The 27,132-nt window shown below is 41.9% G+C and overlaps 1 protein-coding gene across 1 annotated transcript in view; it reads left to right on the top strand.

Moving 5' to 3' along the window:
- Positions 1 to 27,132, top strand: part of COL24A1 (collagen type XXIV alpha 1 chain) — a 910,546-nt gene that overhangs the window by 474,147 nt on the left and 409,267 nt on the right. The window contains exons 15-19 of the mRNA XM_069641689.1: positions 10,080 to 10,133; positions 10,224 to 10,268; positions 10,563 to 10,616; positions 13,840 to 13,893; positions 18,652 to 18,705. Coding sequence (XP_069497790.1) covers positions 10,080 to 10,133; positions 10,224 to 10,268; positions 10,563 to 10,616; positions 13,840 to 13,893; positions 18,652 to 18,705 — 261 coding nt within the window. The remainder of the gene's footprint in view (positions 1 to 10,079; positions 10,134 to 10,223; positions 10,269 to 10,562; positions 10,617 to 13,839; positions 13,894 to 18,651; positions 18,706 to 27,132) is intronic.

A 27,132-nucleotide genomic window follows, 5' to 3' on the forward strand; every position in this document is an offset into this window, starting at 1 on the left:
GACTCCATCCAGCCCGAAATAAGTCCAGCTGTTTTTTTTATCCCTCACCAGTTTCTGATTGGCCCGGCTGTAGACACAAACCCTAAAGCCGAATGAGTGAATAAGTGCCATCAAAGGGCGAATATATAAGTTAAAAAGTAAAGGGGACAATGCTGACCCCTGTGGTACCCCACATGTCACTGCGACCGGGGACAAGCAGTCAGGGGGAAGAGAAGAGCGAAAAACAAAAAAAATTCACCCAACCAGTCGAAAACCGCCCCAGAAAGCCCTGCTTCCATCAGCCTAGATAAAAACATCCCATGATCAATAGTGTCGAAGGTGGCTGACATGTCCAATAAAATGAGACCTGCCGTGCCCTCTTCATCTCTGATCATGGTAAGGTCATCGAGTACCGACACAAGGGGGGGTTTCAACAAAAATGGTGAAACCCCCCTGCTAATTTTGCCTCCTCTTGACAAAATCCCAGCAAACTTTGCAAAACCATTTAGATCTGGATGTAAAATCTCTTTGTAGACATTTGAACAGATTTGTCAAACGGCACCAAATGTATAAGCCTTTCAAATATTTTGGAACCCCCCCCTCTAATTTTACCTCCTCTTGGCGAAACAGCACCAAACCTTGCATAACCATTCAGGGTCAGGTCTAAAGTTATATTACAAATCATCATGCAGTTTCATTGAGTGGTGCCAAAGTTATAAGCCATCCAAAAACTGCTTTTCACTGACCCTGTAATGTAGAAATACGCATCGATGTCCCGAACATCTTAGATGTTCGCGGACATCACAGGACTGCCCCCCGAGCATCTGAGATGTTTGCAACTTCATAGAAGAAAAACCGCCTGATGTTTGGCTTTTCATGGCCATATCCCATCCTCAGCTCCCCAGAGATAGTTTCATTTGTTTGACAAGTGCAATGTTGTGTTTTAATATGTTTTTACTGTGATGTCTGCAGACTACGGGCGCTGTTCACGAATCCAACATGGCATCCATTTCAAAAGTTATTTTGCACCTCACATTTTTAAACAACCAACCAGCAGGCATGTACGATGTCTGGAATGTCACGCTGCTCTCTGATTGGCCCAGAGATGTCCGCTGACCCCGAATCAGGAAGTGATTCGTCCAGAGGGTGCAAAGTTATGAGCTGCTTAGGTGTATCAACTAATTGGCAAGAGGTAACCCTCCTAGCAGAAAAAACTGATGACCAAATCCTAAAAAATCAACAAGCTTATTTAAAACAGATCTTAACACTACCAAAGTACTATTGTAAGCACAATACATTGTTAAGATTGCATTTGCTAGTCCTTGACACAATGGGCATTCATATATTTTGTTTAGAAAAAATTATTGTAAAAACATGATTCACAATATCACTTCTAAAAAGGTTTATTTTTCTGATTTCTTTATAGTTGTTTTGCAAGTTAAAGCCAAAGGAAAGGCTTATCCCTCCCGAAGATCTGTCAGTTACCTTATAGCAGTGAAACACGTGTCGAGGGCTTTATCTATTTCTTCTAGTACAATTTTTTCTGTTTGGATTAAAGACATTACAAACTAACAAAAGTTGTCAAGTCAAAAAAAAAATGTGGGGACTGAAATCAACAAATCATTGATCTCACCAAAGTATCTAATGACAAATCTAGTGGGGCACCAGTTTATGGTTTCTACTCTTCCTATTTTTTCTGATATTCATATTCTGATCAGCCTGAGAACAAAGAAACCACCGTGCAGCCCCACAAAACAGTTGATCCAAAATTACTTTGAATTTTAAAGGCTCACCGCTAGCTGCATTAGACTGAACTTTCTCCTAACGTTTAGGACCTAATTAATTCATGCATGCCTGTAAAATGTCACATATAGGTATGTTTTAGAAGAATTGGATTTGGAAAAGCTTCCTGCAACTTCAATTAAACACTGCAATGGCAGCTGAAATTATAGCCCTGTGCCGACTCCACAAGTTGTTACAGTTTCACTTGTGCTGCCACTGGTGATGTATACAGTAATAGGGAAATGACAGGGAAATTATGGGCTTCCATATGCATAGTGCAGCCTCTCATATGTTAAAGTGTTGTTAGATGAGCTGCCCAGTAGGGGAATATTTGATTTCCAACCATTGAGGCGGAGGGAATTTTCACTCATTCAGTACGAAATGTCCTCTGCAAGGTCATGAATTCCCCATTAGCCACTTCGTTGTCTGTATTATCTTTTTTTACTCAGATCCATAAACCCTTACACCGTATTGTCCAGAGGATTCCTCAGTTTACTAAGCATGCAAATTATTTCTGATAAGTAGCGTCATCATTTTCTATGTGTACCACTACCAATGAGAAAGTTCAGACAGTTCACTAGGCGGCTGTTGACTGGCATCTTCAGTAGACTAAGGATGACATGTTATTACCATCACACATAGCACAGTCTGGCGCTCTGTATATACTGTTGTCATTTGTCTACTGTAACCCTCAATACAAGCACACAAACTGAAATATGTAAAGGTTATGTGCTGCCAGTTGTTATGGTACCCACTTTAATTGGTAGAGTTAGTTAGGCTTTGCATAACCAACCCACAGCAGTCTTTTCTTACTTAATCCGACCACTGAGTAGTGCCCTGTTGGAATAATGGGCATTTCCCTCCCAAAAGGCACTCAAGTCTGCAGCAGTGTCACACTCTGCAGACTCTGCAGCAGCGTCTCACTCTGCAGTGGCGTCTCGGTATTCCTGCAGCCATTTTGAAAAGCCTCACTTTCAATGGTTACCTTCCTGAACTTCTAGTTTTCCTTTGGGATGATAATTGTATTAGTCTTTGCTTGAATTCTTTTCTCTATTTCTTTCTTTGTTTCTTTCTTTATTTCTTCATTTTTTCTTTCTTTCTTCGTTTCTTTCTTTCCTCCTTTGTATGTATTCTCAGTGAGACGGCATCTAACAATCCCAGCTTTCCTTCCAACATTTTGGGATACCACATACTCTAATAGCTTGTCCTGTCAGCTTTACTAGCCTTGTCTGCTTTTTGAAGCCTTTAGTATAAAAACTGAAGAAGAGTCAACATCTTTGAGCTAAATCGACTCCATGTTTTCAGGATATTCAAACAGAATGCCTTAGACTATAGTGAACTGAAAAAGGAATGATGTATGTGATCAGGGTTGATCCTGAAAGCTTGGGCTGAATGGGACCCTCGATGATCAATCTTGCAGTCCAGTGATCTAAATTAACTTTGGTAGGAAGTTCAGCCTCAGCACAAGCCTTCCATTAATCACCATAGAATAATCCAGGATGAGTACCCTCCCGCTGTACTTTGTGTCTTTGTCTCCTGCTCTGTGGGGAGTCTGTGCTTGTCTCAAGTGGCAGAAGGATGGAGAAGGATGCATCTATGGCTTCCTAGAGCAGGGGTCTGCAACCTTTGGCTCACCAGATGTTTTGGACTACAACCCCCATTAGTCCCAGCTAGCAGAGAAAGGGAGTGTGTGAGTAATAGTCCAACACCTCTGGATATCCAAAGGTTGCAGACCCCTGATCTAGAGGCATATACCAATCAGGGACATTTGCAAGTCAGCCAATGCTGCCACTTTGCAATCATCACCCACAGGATTACAACTGGAGAGCAGATTCCCAGGACGGCCATGCCACTCTTTGCAACTCAAGCCCTGCATAGGAAACCAGGCTGCCAGTGTGCTGCCTTCACATCAAATCCATTCTGATTGGTGTTCGTTTCCACCCGTTAGGAGAAGGAGAGTGTCGAGTGCAAATGCAAGAGCATGTTAACTCTAGTAAGAAGGCCATGGAGTACTTTATTAGGTTTTTAGAATTTGCAAACAATTAATCGTGCAATAATTTACTAAACATTCATTAATATTATTTACAATTCGCTCATAAATTGTAATAAAAAGAGAATCAAATGATCACATTAACCTAATCCATAAGATTGCCAGCACTAAAAGGTGATGTACCCTGGGCACACTTCGTACAGAGAACCTCCCTATATACTTAGGCTTGTTTCCAACCCTGCTTAGACTGAAGCCTTACTAATTGCCTGCTTAAATCACTAAGGTCTGGGTTGATGCATGTGGGGAGGAGTGACGGGCACGCAGGAGAGTAAAGTATGTATGGTCACTAGGCTCCAAGTCTCTAGACAGCTCTGAAAACTGCACCCTCCAGCAGAGTGCCAGTGTCCCACTAGTTGGTAGAGATCCTACAGCTAACGATTAGCCGGCTTACTGGCAGGTGGGCTTTCTTGGTGTAAAGGGGCATCTGCCCATTTTTCAAAAGCTCTTTTTTACAATTATGTATCAAAGACATATTGTTGCATTTGATTCATTCGTATTTCAAAATTTGATAAAAAGGTAAGCACGCTTTTCAATTTTCACAGTAGGTGAAACTGGATACCACTGCGCGGCTCCTTGTCAAAAGCTCTTGTTTCCTATAAGCGTTCTTGAGAGTCCAACTTGAGGTTGTTTATCAGCTGGTTTTTAAAGCATCTGAAGGCCTTCCTTTAGTTGTGCTGAGATTTTCCTTTGCAAGGGCTTTTAATTAGGCGCCATTTCCAGGATGCAGTTGAGTGTTTAAAGACATGCTTGTCAGGCAGGCTTGTAAATCGTTGACTACAAGTCAAGGAGCGAGTGCTTGTCTCGGACAGAATGTTAAGCCCTTCTGAAGAGCAGAATAATACTAGCTCTTTTTTCTCCAGACTGGGATCATTCCAGCTGGCATGGGCGGTGCTACAGCCTGTCCGCTTGGGACAATCCGCCTCCTCAGAGCTAGACAAGCAAGTCCTTCGATCAAGGCCAGCGAGCCTACCATAATACCACCCTCCACGGTGGCGCTGCCAAAAATACTGCGTCCATCATTGGCAATGCATGGGCTGCAAACTTCCCCACTGCTGAAAATTAATAGGCTGTTAAAAGGCTCATGTAGCTCCCGAACGCTACTGAACAGTTGCTTCGGGCTCGGTGGGGAGCGAGACTTTCTAAAGCAGGCCTTGGCTTGACTCTCAAGGCCATTTATAACAGGCTGTCCATAAAACCTTTCCAGTAAGCTGATTTTTGCAGAGTCATAAACACACTTTTTGGCTGCTGTGTCGTCAGCAGAGGGATCACTTTGCAAGCAGGAGACACATTTTTTGTATTAGGACGACTGGAGAGGCAAATTCCTTCCCTTGGGAAAGCAGCTGATGGACTATTAATTGGGGGCATCCAAGTCCCACACTGGCATGTCAGTTCCATGCCAGAGAGTCAACCACACTCTAACACAAAAGATGCCCTGTCGCGCCGTGAGCTTCAAAGATAAACAAATGTGTTATTTGTGGTAAGCATACATGATATTTCCCTTGCTTATTTGTAATTCTCTTATGTCTTGGAATAAGCATAGCCCACTTCAAGTCTACCTTGGATGCATTCAAGTTGATATTGCCTTTGAGTAAATCCAACTTAGTGATGTTTTCCAAACTTAAATCATAACATCAATCACAAAACAACTATATTCGGAAGGAGATCTCTGTTTTAATCATGCAGACTTGTGTGCGTTCATCCTGTCAGCATCTACACTGTTGTGTGTAATGATTCTGAAGAGTAACCAAAACATATGTATGTTAAAAGACTGCATCTTAACAGAGAGAATGTACAGCACAAACTCCAATACCCATGTTTGGCATCAGAAAATGATCTACTTGTCTTTGTTCCAATAATCAAGTATTTCTATATCTCATGAGACATTTTTAGTAGAAATAGCATAGCTTGTCCAGGAGAAGTGAAGAAGATATAATGCATAAAAATGAGCATAAAGGACATTACACGCTGTCACAATGTAATACCACTTTTATTTAAAAAAAAATCCTCAGCCTGACCATGATCACACAACACATTCCAAAACCAAGCTAAACAAAGTACGGGAAACAAGTTTGTTTTAGCTGCTTAGGAAAAGCAAGCGGAAAGGAGTGCAAAGAGAGAGAAAATGGCAGACAATTATATGAGCATGGGCACTGCACAAAAAATGTCTTGATTAAAAGTGTATGTTCAAGGGGCAGAGGGAAGTTCCCAACTAACTGAGCATTGGCTTCTTGTTGGCACCCTAGTCCTGGTACCTAAATCGATTTCTACATATGTGCGGCCTCGTATATATCTTGCAGGCCGGCTTGACGTGCATACAGGCCTTCAATGAGAGCCTGTGACGAGAATCAAGAGTTGATGAAATATGTTAAGATTTCTTGGCTCATACAATCCAGCATGTGGTGACACTGTGTCGGCCGAAGCTGGAAGCAGATATCTGGTTATCCTACATAAGGGTATTGCCTTCATCCAAATGGCAGAGCACCATTGTCTAGACTGCTTTTGAATACACGTCTCATCAGTCTTAATGTGATAGATGCATTATTACCACGATTGTCCCAAAGAGACAGTTTTATTGTTTTAGTTTCTATTGACGGGGTACCAACTGTTTGGCATCTCAAACTAATGAGAGCGTTGGACGTATTGACTGAGTATCCTTGGTTTTGGTCATACACGTTAGTACATTTGCAGGACAGAGTACAGCCACAATAGTACACCCACAAAACTCTTGGACACCTACATGCATACTCCCATGTTTCTATATTCTTAATAAGTAGACCAGAAATACCAAGCATTGACTCGGACAAGATGATCAGTTAAAGGGTAGGGATGGAGCCATTACTCTCTCTTTTGCCGTATGTAATAACTGTTGTTGATAATCAATTGGGTAGCCCCACTGGAATGAACCTAGGTCAAACAACACATGCATGGCTCTTTGGTGCACTGGGCAGGCGGTGGGATTAAGGGAATCCATTGCTAATCTTGGAACGTAAAGTTCCCTGGAGCAAGGTGCCCCCTTAATCATACACCTTTCTTCCAAGAATCTGCGTGATAAGATCACATGACCAGAACACTCACTTTCAGTCACTCTGCACATGATTGCACATATGCACACTTTCTAAGTGTCCTTTCACATGGGCACATGCAATGTGTACATAGAAGGATGCATCTGAATGTAATGTTCATCGCTATTTCAATAATCTAATTTATATGACCAATATTGCTTATGATCCGTCTTGCAACGTCTCCCAAGGGCACCAAGCAGTCGCACCAATGGCTGATGTTTTTGCTGTTTAAGTCCTATAACTATCAATGCATAGCACTAGGTTGTGTGTTAGGCATGTGAACACAGACATCACCCACTTGACATGTTCAGTGTTGTGCAGTCTTTGCTGGAATAGCCCCCCATGTGCAAGCTGTGAAATACTAAAACTCCACCCATGTGCCTTTATCTTGAAACATATTTCTTGAAATTCTGCAAAGGGATGAAGCGCCGCTGGTTCCGCATATCGGGCCTCATTACAAGTATGGCGGTAAGGCAACAACGGTGCTTAGTATCGCTACCGGCACCGTTGCTACCGTACCGCCACACTAGCAGTTCTGCTCGCAGGGTGTCCTTGCAGCCACCAGGTCTCACCTGGTGGCCGTACCGGCACCCGTGAGCAGAACATGATGGTAGCACCGGTACCATTATTAATGGTACCGGTGCTACAACCCTCCCCATTCCCATTGAGCCCTATGGGGGTAAAACCGGCAAGGCTACTTCCAAGCTCGAAATGAGGCACTTTGTAGTATCAGTACTGGTGATCTGCTATTGTCTTCTAATAACTTTTGGCGAAAGTGTACTGACACAGCGGTGAAGTGGCGTAACTGCTGTATACATCAATACAAAACATATATTTATTTTACAAATCTCTTTATTAAGAAATCCGAAATTCACATTGCTGAATGAAGTACAAAGCACAACACATAAAACCTATTCCCCTACTCCAACACTGCTGTAGTGCAATCCATCCATGTGATACTTTCTCTCACAAGGAAAACCTCCGCACTACAAAATTATTTGTTGAGTATTTTGCTTCCAAAATGTACATGAAACATCTTAATAAAATACTGCTCCAGAGGGTGTGCTGCCTGTCCAAGGGAGCATTGTAGCACATCCAGACCATGGCCCCTTGCTTACATGGTGTGCTGCTCGAAGGTCATCTATGGCAAAATAACATACTTGAAAAATCTGTGTTTAATGTTCAGTGCTCTATAGTTTATATTCAGTGATTGGATACATGTATCCATAGGATTGCCGACTGGAGCTCAGAAGCCCAACTGGCTTTCAGTCAATTACATTAAATGTTTTGGGGGGAAAAATGCCATATGTATATTTGGTCACAAACTGAGGCCTTAACAGTAGGCACGCAACAGATATCTTTTGTCAAAATAATGTACATATGTTTATATGCAAATATGACCAATTCATTTCATACCAATATACATTCCTGAGCCTTCATCCCTGTATCTGATTTCCAGTTATTGGCACGTTGCAGATGCCCTGGTCTCTTTCACTGGTTACTGAATCAACGGCCATATCTCTGATTCCATCAGTTGATCATTATCAATTGTGGACCCATATGGCAGTGTTTGTCACTTGGCAAATGGATTCTCTCAAAATGTTGTGAGGAATCAACCCGGGGCCGAGAATTGAGCTCTAATGAATGCACAGGGTTTGTGAAAGTGTCACTCTGTGTTACAGTTAGAGCACATGCTTCCATACCCTGGCCTCCATTTTACCTCAGGTCTTCGCGCCCGACTACCTAAAGGCAGGAACTGGAGGGGGGTTGCCGGAATCTGGTCAATTAACACTTCCTTGCCTGTCTTCCACCTCCATCCATGCTCCTCCTGCACCTTCCTTCGATAAAGCTCTATTCTACTTTGGGTGGGTGTTGGAGATGACCTTCTATAAGGGGCTACGTATTCCCTTGCCAGGTTTGAATCCTGTCATTTAAAAACATAATTATATTTAAAAAATATTGAAACTATATCGGAACTAGTACACAAACTGTAATTAGCTGTTCCTGTAGGTTATGTACATCTCTTCTTGTGTTTGCGGCTATGAATCAAATGTGTACACATTTATCTTAAGTATGGTGTAGATGAAAAGGAAGGACACCTTTTTAAATTGAAAACGTTGCCATTGTATTGAGGAGTCAAGGATGGATTTGGAGTCTGTTGTGACTGATCTTTGCACGAGTGCATAACAGTCAAGGATGAAAGTCATGTTCTCAGGTGATGCTAAACGTGTTTACCCTGGGGATTGACCTGACCTCAATACAATGGGCTTCTGGCTCCATTTTGTCTAGGCTTTTGAGTTATAACAAGCACCTTTTAGCATTACTCCTTCGGCAACTGAGTTTATAATGCCAGCTTTACCTTTTCTCAATTTGACAGGTTTAGTGATTTATTGCACATGTATGTCGTTATCTTCTCAGCCAATTAGAATGCTCAGAATGCAGTAAATAACTATTGGTATTGACTGAAATCCAAACATGCGCAGACAGGAAATGGCATAAATTGGTTATGGGCATCCAAGAAACAGCAAAGCAATTTCCCATCAAACTTTAAAAATAAATGTTTTCACTTAGCAAATGTATCGCACAAAAACGGCAAAGCATGGAAAAATGCTTCCACATTCGTATACAGAAACGTTGTACCTTTTCGTTATACCTAATACATAATTATGTTAAAACCGCACCAGTACAATCAAGCTTACATTTAAAATGCCTACATTATAAAAACCACCTTTTCATTTACATCTTACAATATAAAACCATGTTTAATTTACGAACTAACACGTCTTGTCTATTTACTTTACTCATTATTAAAATAACAGTTTATACTTCAGCACCACGACTCCAAAATCTATATTTCTTTGACCAATATATGCTAATAGCCTTGAAGGCCTCAGGATAGGTAATTATCACTTGGAATACTAACCCTTCACCAGCTCATGGCCCGAGGCAAACTTGTAGGCAGGTCATTATCCCACGATAATGACCACTCTCTTGGTCAATAAGGTTTTATTAAAGCTATTGTGGACAATTTTGTAAAATGGTGTTTTCCTTCTTTGCATTCATAGTCTTCCTAGTAGTTTGGATTGCATTTTCAAATATTGGAACAAACAACGCAAAACAACCAGAATAGAATGGTTGCAATAAAATAAGATCTCATTTTGGAAAGGCAAATGTTTAACTACAAGTGATGTGTGGTTTTATTTCAGGGCGACATTGGGTCGGTGGGGCCTCAAGGAGCGACGGGGATTCCTGGGCCGCAGGTAGGGTCTTAGCCAATTGTGCGAATGTGCCGTCCATTGAAGGTAGAAGAGAATGGAAGCGTCAGATGTGTTTCTTTCTTTACCCAATAGGGACTTTCGGGACATGTCGGGCAACCTGGATTGAAAGGTGATAAGGTGATCTAAATATTTCCATTTTCATAGTTCTGTGTACATACATACAATTACATGTATATGCACAACGATACTTACATTTGTTTCCACTGCATATGTCATCAGTGTGCATGGCAAAGATCTTAATATTTCCGCTCCTGACAGCATTATTCACACGTGTAAAGCATTTTGGTTTGATAACATCAAGTGCAATCAAGTGCAAGTGCAATCATATCTCTGAAATACAAAGTGTGTTTTTCTCTTCATTTTGCTGCTGTAATTGTTATAAGCTGTGTCTATGTGTGCTATTGTGTTTAGGGTGAACAAGGCTTCGCAGGAGAACCTGGAGAGCTGGGCTATCCAGGAGACAAGGTAAGCACATGGGCCCCTCTGTCTGAATTACACTGCATGGCAAAGTAAGGCAGTTTTCTGGTTCTCCTCGCAAGCATCCCTCTGAACAAGATTCCAGTCCCTGGAAGTGGTTGCAGCTGTTATGTGAATTCTGAAATCATGTTAGACTCTCATGTATGCAACTTTCTATCATAAAGTGTTAGGCTAGTCAAAATTCCAATTCACTCAGTGCACATGATTTCTACTGGATCCGGTTGCTGTAATATGGGTTTTCCAGGCATTACCTGAACTGCCATGGAGAAAAAGCCACGTGAATCTTAAACTGATTGTGGGTGATTGCTGCTGCCCATTGGTTTCCGTTGATATGTGAACTGAACAACTAGTATATAAATGTAATTGTTCATGGACATGTTCCGTCTAGTGTACAATAACCAAAGTCCGGCAACTGTACCCAGTAGGCACAATTAACTGATCAACTGGAATATCCACTAGATCATATTCGTAATGTACAGTACAAGAACGCAGGATCAATAACAATAATTATTATTATTATTGATCCTGCTTACTTATACTTACCAATAACAATACTAATAATAATAATAATGATTGTTATTATTAGTATATTTATTTAACATGGATCTAGACTCGGGAAGCAACTGCGTGCTTTACAATTCGGCTGAAGGACACGGTCAGGGAAGCAGAGATACAAAGTAGGAGGGTGCTAACAATGGGGGAGGAAAGGGCTGTCAATTTGGCAACAATGGATCTACAAGCCAACAGGGAGGAAACAAGTGGGAGAGGACCACCCAATCTCATGTTAGGTGGGGAGAGGAAGGTGCGTGGCCCTAGGTTCTAGGGAGGAACGATTCCTAGAAGAGGAGAGTTATAACATGCTTGTTGCTTGTACAGTGCTTTATGCCACAGTAAGGCCACCTCACAGCATTGAAGATGAGGCACAGAAAGGGAGTTTTTGAGGCTGGAAACAAACAATATAAGCACCAGTGCGGCCAAGGGTCCGCACTAGAATACCCTTCACCGCCAAATGACCAGTTCTTTCCTAGGGATAGGTGGTTGACCCTGAATGCACTTTCGTGTTAGGGTGGATTGTTCCTGCTGAGAAAATAGCCCTGAGGCTATTACCTCAGTGGTCATTGGGTCCTGCCAACCAAGATATGACTGGGCCCCTCTTAGGCAGTTGCTGTGCTCCTCTGGGAATAATCTGCATATATACCACACCTTTCTAACCTCTTCCCTAAACTGCACTTGCCGAGTTTTGTTAACAGGTGGCAGTAGAACAAAACCAGATAACTTTGGGAAATAGCTCAGTTTACTGGACAACCTTCTCATTGTGCACCACTGAACTGGACCAGCACAATTTCGGGAGTATGGGAGGGAAGGACAGCATGGGTTGTGTGGGTGGGCATATCCAAGATCCATGTGCCAAAATTACTTGGCTACCTTTGTAAAATAGACTGCTCTCTGGGAGTTGTTTGGATGTATTCCACTGAATGGTTGGCAAGTGTATATGCTCTGTGTGTGGCAGCATTTACGAGTGGGCTGGGAATTGGTGAGGTGTAGGAATGTCTTTAACGCAAGATGATGAAATCGTGATTAAAACTCAAATTAATGTGCTCCAAACTGGGCTCATGGTCAACAGAATTGATGATCCTGGCAGCTGATACTCTTGGAAACCCTTTAGAAATACTGGTAAGAAAGTGTCATGGGAATACAAAGTGTGGACCAATGTTCTAAGTTGAAGGAAGCAGGACATGGCAAGGTGTGGGTTGAGGATGCTTTGATCCCCTGCATTACCTTATTTCTTGGCAAATGGATATGATATATCAAGACGTCTGGTGGGCGGTTTGCTCTATAGCTTTGCTGTTTGCCCTGGACAAGCACTTAGCATATACCTTTTCATCCTTCCCTGCGTTGCCCCGCAGTAGCCTTGAACATGTATTGTACAGGCAATGTTGCCCATGAGGGCTTTTGATGTTGCCCTTTTCTGGTTGTGGATCTTCCCAGTCTTTCCGGGGAAGCTGTTCTTTTTCTTGCAGGATTTAGGCTTCTTCAATTGGATAGGGGGCAGGGTACCAAGGGACAGTGTTTCCGAATTGAGTAATATCACGGCCATGTCAAAGTTCTTCCAGTGGAAGAAAGTGTATGAGGGGACCTTGCAAAGGGTTTTGAAGTCAGAAGTAAAAATGTTCATAGATATCTCCACGGTGTCAGTAGAGCTGTTGAGGTTTTAATTCTGCGGGATGCAACTTTAGGCTCTTCAGATGTTTTGGGCTACAAATGACATCAGCGCTAACCAGCAGAGTCAGTGTTGATGGATCACTGGAATCATCGTCCAAAACCTATTGAGAGCCGAAGGGTGCAGACTCCTGGTTTAGTGGATTCTTTTCCACTTTGGCTATCTGTACATGTGCTCTTTGAGGAAGTGATCAGACCAGATGTGAGATGCTATCATGGATCTGCCCTGTTAGATCGCCAAGCATCACTACATTGTGCAAGTTGATTTGCAGTTAGAAAGTGGAGCTGGCCCAGGCGATTTGTATGCTCTCTAGAATGTGATATTACTGTCTGCGTCCAGGGCGAATTCGATGGTAAATTTCACATTGTCGGGATGAGTGAATGCTAGTCGTACCTCTAGTTTGTGATGTCTGTGCTTAGCAATGATGTCGCAGCCTGGAGGTAGGAGGGTCTCCGCGACGTTGATTTGATTCTCAGAGAATCTGGCAGGCGTGGCTCTGATTTAGCTCATCCATGAAGAAATCAATGAATTGCATGATGTAATCTAAATGGATGAGTTAATTGTTCTAGGCTCTAGACTCTTCAGATCCGTAATTCATTTACGAGAGGACTGCTTATTTGTTACCTCGGATTAGTAGCAAAGAGCAGAATTCATCGTCTATTGCCATATAAAGTATCGTTTGCACTGGGACGCGTGCCTAAACCGCCTCCTCTTACATTCATGCATTTATAAAATGTTTGCTAACACAACACATGTACAATGTGAAGTCTTTTTTTTAAATAAAGACCCTCCATTCTTTGTGTTTTAAGAGCACTGTGAAGTTTCTGGGGAAAAGGGAACTCCAAATAATGGTATTATTATTTGTACAAATGTAAGCACTAGCCTGGGGCAATTTGAAATTGTTTTGAAATAGAAGCCCCGTTTTAAACAGTGATATGTCTGTGAGTTTTCTCTGCTTATTTCCAACAATGTTTAATTGCATTTTTTAAGGGTGCTGCCGGGTTGCCAGGACCACCAGGGATCAGAGGAAAGCCGGGGCCTCCAGTAAGTTTGAGTTCCTTTATTTCTTCATTGTAAATCAGTGCTTCGAGTCATAGATCGCTTGTATGTATTGTATGGGGAACATTGTTGAGTGCTTTGTCTTATTCAAATCGAACTTAGATAAATCTTTCTGTTAACGTACACTGTTTTTTTCAAATTCTATGCAGCAAGGGTTATTAACATTTTGAATTATTTTTAAATATGGGCCGAATTTTCCTCAGAAATGCATACAAATTGGTTAGAACACTGCAATGTCGCCTTGGGTTTCTTAGCACTTTAACATCTGCTTTATTATCAGACAACACAAATGGTTCCAGTTTATTAAGCACTAAAGGACAACCTGCTGAACTACTGCAGTGAACTACCACGCAGTCACGTGACCCACAAGTGGCACAGGAAGTGACCCACAAGTGGCACAGGAAGTAGATACCAGAAGCAGGATATCTGCATTGCTCTGCTGCGTATTTTGGACCTCACTATGTTGGGCTCCGTTCCAGGGAGTCCTCAGAAGGGGTTACGCTTACCATAAGGAATCAAACTTAAAATCTGCTCTGCAGGAATAAATATCAGATCTAGCATATGATGTGAAAGCCCTTTTTGCACCAAAGATTGATGAGGTTCTCAACAGCACAAGACAGAGCTCCTCACTGTCATGTCGTTATCTTTCTTCTCCTCATCTTCTCATGCTTATCATTTTGCATCTCTCAATTTTAGCAGGCACTCAAGGCCTATACGGTCAGGCAGCCTGCTATGTTGAAGGACAATGTGGCTGCCAAAAACAACAGCTTTCGCTCTAAAGTGCAGCTCTAGCAGAATCTTCCAAGGATTCTGCCTGAAACATTTTACGTACTCCTGCCTGAGCTCGCCATCACCAAGAAGACCTGTCCCTTGCCAGGGGGGGGGGGGATAAGGCAGCTTTATTATCACAGGTGAGATGTGACCAAAGACAGTTGTGTCTCCAACATCTAAAAGGGGTTACTGATTGAGGCTTCCATGTGTCCCCCTTTGTCATAAACTCTTCCTAGCTACTGAAGAACTCTTATTGCTAGATGCACAAAAAATCAGTGTGCGTTAAACCAATTCTGGACTTGTTGTTTCTTCCTGTTGGAAGCTTTCCACAAGGTGAAGGATTTAGATATCTCGGAGTTTCAACAAGAAGAGTACTGGTTAGTGCGACTCGATCTTTAGGATGCTTTTCTCACATGCCCATCACAAAAAATCATCATACATTACTGAGATACACAGAAAGGAGTCACAATAGTCAGTAGAAACGTCTTTCCTTTAGTCTAAACGATGGGTTGAGGGTGTTCCCAGAGGTCCTAGCGATAGTGATTGAAAGCCTCAAGCTTCAGGGGGGAGTCATTTGTAACCCTTCCCAGATGAATGGCTGAGCAGATCCCTTTTCAGGACACTACTTTTGGAGAATTTTCAAAAGATGTGTAACACTCGTAAGCAACTTCAGATTTTTTATAAACTAGAAGACATGCAACCTGTCTCCAGAGCATAGAATTCACGGTCGATGTGCAATTCTTGTGTGCAATTCTTGACATTTCACTTGGAATGCTTGTTCACCAAGAGAGAGAATTATTACTATCGTGGAGATGATCAAAGATTTCCAGAAAACAATATCTAGTTTCAGAAGATTGTAGGTCTCATGGACGTGTTCATGTGGTGTCCTTTGTGGGGCTCAGAATTTAGGAGGTAAAGTTTCATATGTCCAGACAATGTATCCAGTATCAAGATTCACATCACATGCTCATTCCCCAGAACCAATGTTTGTGGTCTACAAATCTACAGCCTTTGATAATCACAAGAGAGAAATTAGCCCACAAACGTGTTGGAATGAGGCCATATTTGTAGCCATGAGTGCCTGCCTGTTTGTCCTGCAGCCGAACATTGTTAAAAATCACACATAAAACACCAATGCAGTGTTTTATTTTAAAAAAAAGCAGCGGCCACTTGATCTTAACCATCGTGCCTGATGGCAACCCAGCTTTGCTGGTAGGCAATTTCAAACAAAACTGTTCCTGTGGCTGTACATGTTCACGGATTGACAATGCAGAGGCAGACAGACTAATTCATCTTCATCACTCCCCATCAGTTGGGAGATGATCCGAGATACAGCTCAGAGTATCTTCCTGCAATGGGTTCATCCTCATCTACCTTTGTTTCCTAGGAGACAGCATGCAAAGTGTCAAGGCTTACAACTCTTAGGTGTGAAAAGGTAGGAAATCCTTGGGGGACCCCTTCTAGATTGGTCAAGCAAGTTCCTCAATGGCTTTCCTTTGACTCCGTTGATTCTCAAAGTGCCACATAATTTAAGGCATGGCGTGAATTCCTCCATGATTTTGATCACTCTGAGCTGATCTCACCTGTTTTGCTACTCCGACCTAGTACTGTTTCCAGAGAAATAGTTGATTTTCCACCCCACACGACCATTGCTCAGCTTGAGATCTTAGTGCTAGAGGAACACGTTTACGCTCACAAATAAGGTAAACTAAAGCCATACATTCAAAGTATGTGTGCAGCCTGGAAGAGTTTAAAAAGGTAACAGTACAAAAGGAAATGACTGTTCTTCTGTCATTGCATTCTGCATCACAATGCCAGCCCCTTGACTGTGTCCATAGGCAGTGTCACGTTTTATGTCATATTGGGTCAATCAGTGACATCAAGATCAATTCATGTGAACCACTCTCTGTCGGCTGTCACAATCTTGTTAATCAGGGGTGGAATGAAGCCATTGAGCACCATTTTGGAACACACTTGTATTAATCGTTATCCCCTTGTTATAAAGAAATCTTACTAGACATTTAACTTGGATTTGGTTCTATGCTGTTTTTTAGGACATTTTTCGGGTCTATCACTTACAGAACTGCCTTTTTAGTGGTGGTCATTACTGCCAGGTGCGTTAGCGAGTTGCAGTCTTTCTCCTCTCTGGAACCTTACGCAGTTTTGCATACTGGTAAGGAGGTTTTGGGGACTGCAACTTCCTTCATTCCGAGTCCTGTCTTATTACATTTGCACCACAAAATGCATTTACAGGTTTGTTTCCAGCCAAGATCACACAGTTCACTATCAGACGCGGATCTGAATAATTAGTATTGTCCAGGACTGTAAAGCTTTATTTGGACACAACAGGACCTTTTTGTTGCTAATGGTGATGTTTGTCCTTATACCATTGTTGTTATCAGTTATACATGAAGGTGAGGTAGCTGGGTGCCTTGGTAGGAGGTTTGTGTACCAGGGTTCTGGGTTCTTAATTCTATAGATGCTTAGTCCAGCATCTTCTCAACCTTGCTTGCTGCTTACCAACATTGTGTGAAGGATGGAGTTATATGGACACTAACAAAACATTTTAAATTCAAAACCTTCTATATATACAACCAAGAAATAACCGCGGTCTACCTTTACTAAATCCTCTATTTGATATTTAAGATCGTGTTCTTTCTTGTTGCTCATTAACTAAGACGAATGCGTGTACAGAGTGTGATTGTGGGCAAGGTCCTTCCTCGCTTAGAGTTGTGTAATTCACCCCCATTCTACAGAGATACGTAAAAATGGGAGAATCGTTCCAATTAAAATTTATATTTCTCTGTGCACGTGTTGCTTAGACCCGAGCGAACGCTTATTTCGTGAGAATTGTACTCCATAAATACAATTAGCCGAACACAAGATCTTCAGTTTGAGAGATTTACTGATAAACAAAACAAGCATTCCCTACATCAAAGCTTTTATTTGTCTAGATTTGTGTTCCCAGACCGTAAGGTTTGTGTTATTACTGCTTACATTATTGTATTTTCCAGACTTGTTCATTTTCTCTTTGTGAAGAGAAAGTTGTTTGCCAAATGATGTTGCAAACATCATTAAGCAGTTTGTATTCTTCCTAAACCAATAAACATTCACCTTCATACAAGTACAGAATTGTTTTACCAGAAATGTTCTGGGAACTATTACTCCATCCCTTATACTATTGAGCTGGGCATTTTCATTGTCAATAAGTCCATGCAATAGCGCAGTAAGCACGCCTCCATTCTGCCTTTCCCCTTTTATATAATGCTCTCATCAGTGGTGGGGTTTCGCTTAGATGTTGCTTGCCATAAAACCATAAGAGGACTTTAACCTGTATTCTTCATCTGTTCCTTGATCTGCTGCCCAATGAGTATTCCTTCAAGTACTCCAAGGCAAGAAACCCCAAATCTACACATCGGGCCTCATTGCAAGTTAGCCGGTCCGGATATAACGGTGCCGGTAAAACCATACCGGCACCGGTTTACAGACCGGCTAACTACGAGTTCTCTGTCCGTGTGGTGTTACACCTGCCAGGCATGACCTGGAGGGCATAACACCACACGGCCACAGACGGACACGGAAACACCGGCACCATTACGACATGGTGCCGGTGTTTCCACTTCCCCATTCCCGTGGAGTCCTATGGGACTCCACAGGAATGGCGATTTACAAAATGTCGGCTCCGGAATTAGCAGATCACCGGGGCTGTAATGCCCAGGTAATTCCAGCAAGTCCTGAGCTCATAAATCCCCACGAGTCCGGCAGCAGCAGCCTGCTGGTTTTACCGGCACGGCTACCGCCGGACTCGTAATGTGGCCCATAGACTTTCCGTATCCCTCCATGCCATCTAAAGGCTTCCCACCACTCTCTGTAAACATGTACAATCTCGTGAATGCCCAGTTTTTAGTAAAGTGTTGGCTGGCTACTCTATGCATTGATTCTGTTGACGTGTTTGTTTTACATTATTTCCAGGGGAAAATTGGTGATGCCGGACTGCAGGGGCCACCTGGTCCTGCAGGACCAGAGGTAGGAAATTACATGTTGATTTGAATATTTTGTGGAATTTAACAACGTTCAGGATAACCCTATTGTTTTCAAACTGCTTATCGATCCAGGGGTGGCCTGGGAACTAAACCAGACCCATTAAACAATATTTAAAGTGGCGCCATATCACACATTTTCAGCAAGCCGAAACCTTTTCCTATGAGAATATTTAAAAATTGCATCCACACAATTGAGGCCTTCTGGGAAATCCCCTGAGTTCCCTATAGTCCAGTCCACCTCTGGTTCGATCTCATTTGTTCCTGCATTAGAACGCTTATTCTAGTAATGTATGATCTGCTCATGGCAATACTATCCTGACGGTTATGAGTACTTGTCCATCCATCACCCCCTTCCCTTGTGGAGGATGGCCTGGCGACATGACATAAATATCTCTTTTTCTCAGGTTTTTGAAATAGACAGGAGTCTAACATCCGAAGATGGGGCTTATGGACTGTTGAACCCTTCTTGGAGAAATTGTCGATTTTCGACATTAACATATTGGGGTACATTTTCAAAAAGTTGTAATTGCAAAGAGGAGACCACCAACAATTGGGTTCCCTTGGTGCTATGTTCGATTTTGCAAGATGTAATCTAAAGAGTGAAAACAAGTGAAATCGACCGTTAACAACTTGTTTTACAATGTGAGTAGTTTTCGTTAGGGAGTTGAGTAAAAGGCGTGTGTATAAGTCATGCCTGAAAATGTTTACGCATGGTCCATATTTTCATTGATTTGTGTGATGGAGAGGGTGTATGGAGCAAATGACCACGTTCATTATCCCCATCTGCTCTGCACACATATCCTCCTGCATGCTAGCCTGCATGGTATTTTCATGGCGCTGATAATGCATCAGATTTCTATGCTGTCCACCTCATTTTCATACACATAAAAGCGATCCCATCTGCTATTTACTTTAAAAACTGCATGGAGTGGACTTGATTGCACAGAAGTGCCCACGTAATTAGGTGCCTCCATGCAATGTATGCAAATCGGGAAAAAGTAAACCCCACTCCGTTTTAAAAAAGTGTAAGTGTGGCGCCCCATTTACATGACAGACTGCATTCACAGTCGATTCCTATGAAATTTGCATGCTTTTACCAAGGTACAAAAAAGAGGCAGAGTCCTTAAGAATTCATTGGTTTTACACTAGTATGAAAAGATAATACTGTCCTAACACCAGGCGGTTTTGCAGGTGCTTTGGAAAGTGCAGGCGACAATGATGATCCTGTTCCATGCCCCCACACTGTCTGCAAAAACTAACGGAGTGTAAAAGAAGGTGCAAAAAATGTGCATCTGTTTTTGCACTCCACTTGGAACCTTTGCATTTTATACCATCTCACGGACATTGTAATACCTGGCACACCTTTAGGCGAGCTCAGGCTTTCAGGATACTTCCTCATCCAGGCCTGGATTGAGAGGCTTGGGAGCAATGAGAATGTGGTGTTCAGGTTCATGGCTGCCTGGGGGCACCAGTTGGCCAGTCTAGCTACATGATCAAGGCCTTAAGATGTGTGAAACTGGAAAGACAGCAGCCCTTAAAGCTAATCCTCAAGGGGGAATCACAATGACTTATCTTACTTTAGTGATCAATGATCCATTATGGGTCAAGGAAGGGGGACCTATATTAAAGCTGCACCAAATACTGAGACACGCAAGAACCACACACTGTTGTTCTCCTCTCCTTTAGTAAAAGCATGTATTTCTTTAATGAGCTATAATGATAGTAAAAGTTCTTACCTGGGCATGTTCTAGTCTGAGATTTCAATATTCGGCGATTAGCGTTTTGTGAGTTGGCAGTTACTATTCGATCTGATGTTATTAGAAATGTAGCACCTACTATGTGGTCATAGGGCGCTGTGCTGTAGGGCAAAGTTCTTCCTTCTGCTGCTTGATAATAGTGCTATGTTCAGAACTTGTGGAATGTTTTAACTGTGTGTAATATACTGCATTATGTCATGTTCTCATACTGGCCGGAATGATGAATTCGTTTTTCAGTGTTGTTGACTTGTGGGAAGAAGTACAGAAGATGTATTCATTTTTCATGCACCCAATCACTGCCCACCGTGCACTTCTAGTTGCGGCAAAACACTTTTGTACAGCGCGCAATATCTGTGACCTATTTTGCTTTCTTTGCCTCTTACGCAATCCATCATGTAGGAACATGGGTCACATGAGCTAGAATACTGCTAACTTGCCCCACTCAGACCTGTAGTCTTAAAAGTCTCCGATGGAGGTTCAGTTATCTGACTAATGGTTTCTAGCGTGAAACTGCTAACACATGATCTCTGCTGAGCCTCACTCAATACTATGTATCATAACAGCATTTTAATGCAATATTTATTAAGAAACATAGTCACGTAGAAATCAGTATTCAATGTCCTTAGCATTGTCTCCCCAGAGCGGTTGGTAGTGTTGGTATGATTTGCCTATGTTATAAAAGGGCTTCCTAACATAGGGCTCTCCGACCTTCCATCATTCTGAGGTTTGGATTTGAATATTTTGCCAGTTGCATGTCTGCTTTTTCGTGCCTTTTTGCCACAGACAAATACGATAATGTGCGTAATTTCGCCTAAAACATGAGTATAGTATGTTAAGTGACCTCAATTCAGCAATCCCACTAAGTGCCTCGTCTGGGACGCCCAAGGGAAGCCCTTATTTATATATTTTTATGACAAGTTATACTCTAGATGATAAACCCTTATATAAAACCCCTCTCTTTGAATCCCCCTGAACTCACTGAGCCAATAAGTAGGTTTGTTTTGCAATTTAAAAGATTTATTGGAAAAATAAAACAATATATAATATCACGCTTTTATAATAAATTCATATTTGATATCACACTTAAGAATATGACAGTGATCAACAAAGGATAATATTACAACTGTACGGTTATTGAGTTGGTATAGGAAGGAAAAGGTAACTGAGAATGCTTTTATGGTTTCAAGGAAAAACAATGATGGAAAGAATGCTGTACAGAAATAAACTGATAGGGTTTCACAAGAGATAATATGTTCACTTTTCCCCTGGTGGCAATTCACTCCCCCCCCCTATGCAATATAAGGAGATGGAAGTGAAGCACATGGTTTTCAGGAATACAATCACCATACAATACGAATTTCAGTCCCCCCCCCCCAAGCAAGTTTAGAGAACAGGGATGATTTTAAAACACAGGCAAAATACTTTAAATGTGGTATGCAAAGAAGGGGAAAATATGCTAAAAATGATTTTAATTCCCTGTAGGAGGTTCAGGGTAGGTGATAGCTATTTAAGATTAGTTCAAGTCACACTGGCAATGCTCAATGACGGATTAGCAGGTTGAAAATGAATTTTAGCAGTTCAAGCAAAAGCGGCTATTTTGACAGGAGCTAATTTTCCAATTGGCGGCAATTTTTCAGAATGCGTCCAGCACAATTACGGAATAACTATAAGTCGGTTTGTTGGAAAGCTTATAATCTTAGCTTTCAAATGAAAGTTAAATCTCGTTCCTAACACATGCGGTTCCAAAGATACGGACAATTTTGTGAAGGTAGTTTCTCGAAATTAAAGTAAACTTCAGAATGAAAAAAATGACACTTTTACAGATTTGAAATGACAGAATGAACACACGATTCCTATGATGCAGTTCTGGGCAGGTTCAAATGTTTTGAATCAGATTATTTTAAACTAAGAGATGGGTTCTGCACAGTTCTGGCTGGATACTCACTCCTAATTTTGAATTAGGCCGCCAAGGTCTGGTCAGTTTTGGATGGTTTCTGGTACTGGTTCTGCTCACAGCGGTCTGGTCTGGGTCTGCTAGCGGCACTGCGGTCTGGTCTGGGTCTCTGGTTCTGCTGGTCTGGATCAAGTGGATTCTGGATACAGCACTGCTTTCTGGGTACTGGCACAGGGTTCTAGGCCAGAATCAAACATCTTGCCCGGCTGTTGAATAGTTTGGTTAGGTTTGCTGGATGCTGAGGCCCGCTGAGAAGAGTTCAGCTGTTTGGGTTAGGCCTTTCTGCTTTAATTTCTGGCTTGGTTCTGGATCTATCTGGAGTTGGGTTCTGGATCTTGAAGTCGTCCGGCAAAATGCTTCGCAAGAAAATGGAAAGTGAGCGTGTTGCCTGTCCAAAGCAGTCTCTTTTTATGTGTTTTGAAAATGGGTGTGTGCGTGGGCATAACTAAGCCTGCCCCTCACAACTTATCATTGGCCAAGCTCTCCTCTCTCCCTTGATTGGGGGAAGGAATGGAGCGTAATCAGGCATCAATTTTATGGCATACAAAAAGAACACTCCCCTTGTCAATTTGCACACAAATCTATTTTTGATCCAAATACATATTTATCTATGTACCATGTTTTCTAATATTATATGTCCAGTTAACTTATTTTCTGTAGCACCAAACCATCCAATCCCTGTCTTTGTAAGATGTTGTGTCCACTTATGACAGAATTCTGCCCTTTTCATCAAGAACACAACCTCTAAACTTTTCCAGAATTTACACAGACATGCACAAGGAATATGGGCATCAGATGATAAAGGGTCAGATTTTTAACATACAGACGTTCGGAGTAATACCTTATTTTCCGCTACTACCCCCCAGAACATACCACAGAATCCTAACACCTCTTAAAATGTGCACAGAAAAATCAACAGAATAATGATATTAATTATATAATTTTGACAAGTCCGTACTATGAATTATCCATCTTTTTAAAATTATGCTCTGGCCCAGAGGGGTGTGGTTTCCCAAAGCACATGGTGGAATTTCTGGTTTGTCCACTTCCTCCAACTCAGGTTGCTCAAAGAGGCACTGCTCCTCCCAGTTTCTTCCAAGAGGAAGCCATTTACGACCCCCCCTAATTTAACATTTGACTGAGCCAAAGAAAGCTCATTGTTCGGTTTCCCTGCTCCCAGGTGCTCCTCCCCTGATTCAATCAGAGAGGTGTAATCTCCTTTTGGTGGGAACAGCAGAAGGCAGCCAGGCTGGGCAAGTTTCAACTCCTGTTGGGGTAGTTGCAGGGCAGAATTCAATCTCTTCAAGACAGGCTTCAGCCAAATGTCACTTGTGTTCCAGTTTTCTTCATTCAAATCAAACTTACAATTTTTACACATGCAGCTAGAACGCTGATTCTAAATTCAAAACTATGACCTTTAAACAGTTGCAACCTATGTGACACTCAAAAGTAGGTCACTCATTTATTTTAAACATTTCGATTTTAGTGGTTTTAAATCCAATTTCAGTTATGCTGCTGACATCCACAGCTCTGCCAGTTTTGTTATAAACATTGCTTAAGGCTCTTCATCTTTCCAGATTTTTTATGCACACAAGACTACATTCTGCCAAATGTCTGCTGGTGTTCAGTGAGATTTTTGAATATCTTGCTATGTTTAAAATAGGCATTTTTAGCTTGCATTTCAGAGAAACAAAGGTGATTTCAAAGCGCTTTTTTTTTGGAGCTAACTGGCACTGCTGTTTTTTCCTTTGGCACCACGTTTCACTCATGGCGCTTCTGGCCCATCACGCTCGCACTGGTGGGTGGCAGGTCAGGCGACCATTTTGGTGTGAGCAAAACTGCACGGTTTTCCAGGATTCTGGCGCAAATGTGGGCTTTTCGGCCATCTTGGATTTTCTGAGCCCACTGCACCAAATGTTGCAGCATAATATTTTAAACGTGGGTCAAGACACCCAACAAGTAGATGATGTATCAAGCACTGTGGGACACTGGGCCTCGTTACAAGTATGGCGTTATGGGTAAAGATGGCAGTAATGCGGCAGAAATTCCCTTACTGCCACATTACCGCACTGCTGTACTACAGGTTTTGCTGGAAGGTGGAGTATTTACCCCGGCACTAAACTGGAGGTAAATCTTCCACTTTACCACCAGAAATCACTGAAATTGGCAGAATTACTGCCAGACTCCGAAAATGGGGACGTACATCTCCCTAGCACCACTTGCAATCCTGCAGAAAATCTGCAGGACCATGTGGCGATAACGGTAATCAGGTTTGGCAGTAATTCAGCGCATTTACTGCTGAGTTACCACCAAACTCGTAATGAGGCTCAGTACTATTTTATTTTAAAAACAATCTTCATTGAAACAAACCTTGAGCTTGAAAATAAACAACAATTAATAACTGTTACACAACTCCATCTACTAAAATAACAGCACCCCAAGGCATGCAAAGACTATCTCTCGAACTGGTCTCCACGAGCGACCGGGCATAGTTAGGGAGCCCAAACCAACCAAGGGCCATTTGAGGGAGGGGGATTTTCCCATGACATTGTTTTTATAGGTATTGGGATATAATGGTGCATTTTCTAGCACACTTTCTGTGAGAAATTGGGTAAAAAGGTGTAGAGTTTGCAATCGGTTTGCACGGTGGCACATGAACAGGCCAATAGATGCAAGTCACCAACAGTGTACTGGAGCATTTTCCGACACATTTTCATGCTGCCTTTTACTGATAATATATGCTAGTCTAAAACCATTTTCATGCTGGCTGTGCCCATACAGGCTGCATCAATATATGTCATTATTACCATATAAAAACTTTCTCCTTTTGGCTTTGCTGTGGAAAATGCCATGCCACAGAAAAAAAAACATATGTCCTTACTGGCTTCACTAATGTTGGCCAGTCTTGTCATGTAATAACAAGTTTGCTTTACCCTTGATGCCCAGTAATGAAATGTCATGCCACATTAATAACATAACAACAACGTCAATTGCTCCTTAAAAAATAGTTATCAGAGTTCCAAAACGTATTGCATCAAAAAAAATGGTTTAATAACAAAAAAATAGCATCCTCATCAGTATAGGCTCTTAGGCCAATGCATTTTGGAGAGAACTCCTTCTTCAGGGCTGATCCTTAGATAATACAAACATGAATGTCATGCATATACAAAACAAGTAATGTAAACATCAGCCAAAATACAAATCCATACATACCATATTGTTTGTGAGTATAACTGTGTAGGCAGGAAAAATATAATGTGGGTTACATTGACTGACAGGTTTCATGTTATAGTTTTCCTGCCTACACCGTTATACTCACAAACAATATGGTGAGGATGCCATGTTCTTGTGATTAAACAATTTTTTTTGATGCAACACGTTTTGGAATTACTCACATGGATTGCTAATTTTGGAGAATAGATGCAGTAATAAACCCTGAATTAACGTAGCAGCTCATTGGAGAGAGCAGTGTGTGAGCGTCTGGATAACTGTGTGGTTGCACCCAGTTTTCTTTGGTTACTTTGTATTTTGGATCTCGGTGTCACTGGATCTTTTTTGCCAGACAGTTCCTATAAAAAATCTCAACAGTGACGCAATGTTTTGTGAGAGACTTAACTTCATTCACTACCATAGTGGTGCCAACCTAACATCTCCACAAGTCTTTACCCTTGATGCCCACTAGAAAGTATATCCATACTGGTTGCACCAATGAAAGCCAATCTATCAATGTAGTAACACTTGTCATGATAGCTCTAGCCTTTACACCAGTAAAGGAATCCATGGTATAATAAAAAAACATAAATAGACTAGCTGCACCAATGTAGGCAGGTCCAGCTATGCAATAAAACTCATTATCCTTGATTTACCATTGACGCCTGGTAAAATGTGCCATGGCACAGTAAGAAACTGGATCCAATCTGGCTTTACCAATGAAGGCCAGTCTAGCTATGTCATAACACTCATCCTATTTGCTTATCTGTGATTCCCAATGTACATGCTATGCCACCAGTAGGACTACACCCATAAAATTAGAGACCTGTTCTGCATTCACACTTGAAGAACAGGCACACACACTCTCATTCACACAACATACACTCTCTCATTCACATGTGCATTCATATATTCAGACAGTGTACTCTCCCTCATTCGCCTGCACATTCATACAGCACTCAGACAACTTTGTGCATGCAAAGATACATAAAATCAATCATACACACATTCGCACAGGGACACATTCCCGCATGTGCACTCGGTCAATCCCACTTGAGTGTGCGCATGTATACAAATATATTACATATACACATTTACATTTCACTTTGATCCTGCTCACACCTTCAGCATAATCACATGACCTTGAGATACGGCCAGACGTCCCACCCCATGCAGAGCACGTTGATTGACAGAAGAGATGAGGACTCCTCTCCTGTCAGTCAGTGTAACCTATGCTAGTAGCACATTAATGAGAGGCGGCAGGGCCAGACTTCCTACACCTCACTGGCCTCTCATTATTGCACTCTACATATTTTGCGAAGCCCAAAAGTCTCTGTATTGACAAATTTAAAAAACATAGTTGGGGCATTCATCCCAGCTCAGAGGCATGCAGCACAGACCCCTGTACAAATCGTGAAAACAGTGAATTCTGCTCCCTGCCACTGGAATGAGAGATGTACATGTACAATAAGGCTAACATTCTTAACGT

Source organism: Ambystoma mexicanum, chromosome 1q, assembly GCF_040938575.1.
Source record: "Ambystoma mexicanum isolate Mex_15411 chromosome 1q, UKY_AmexF1_1, whole genome shotgun sequence".
In the NCBI taxonomy this organism is placed as follows: domain Eukaryota; kingdom Metazoa; phylum Chordata; class Amphibia; order Caudata; family Ambystomatidae; genus Ambystoma; species Ambystoma mexicanum.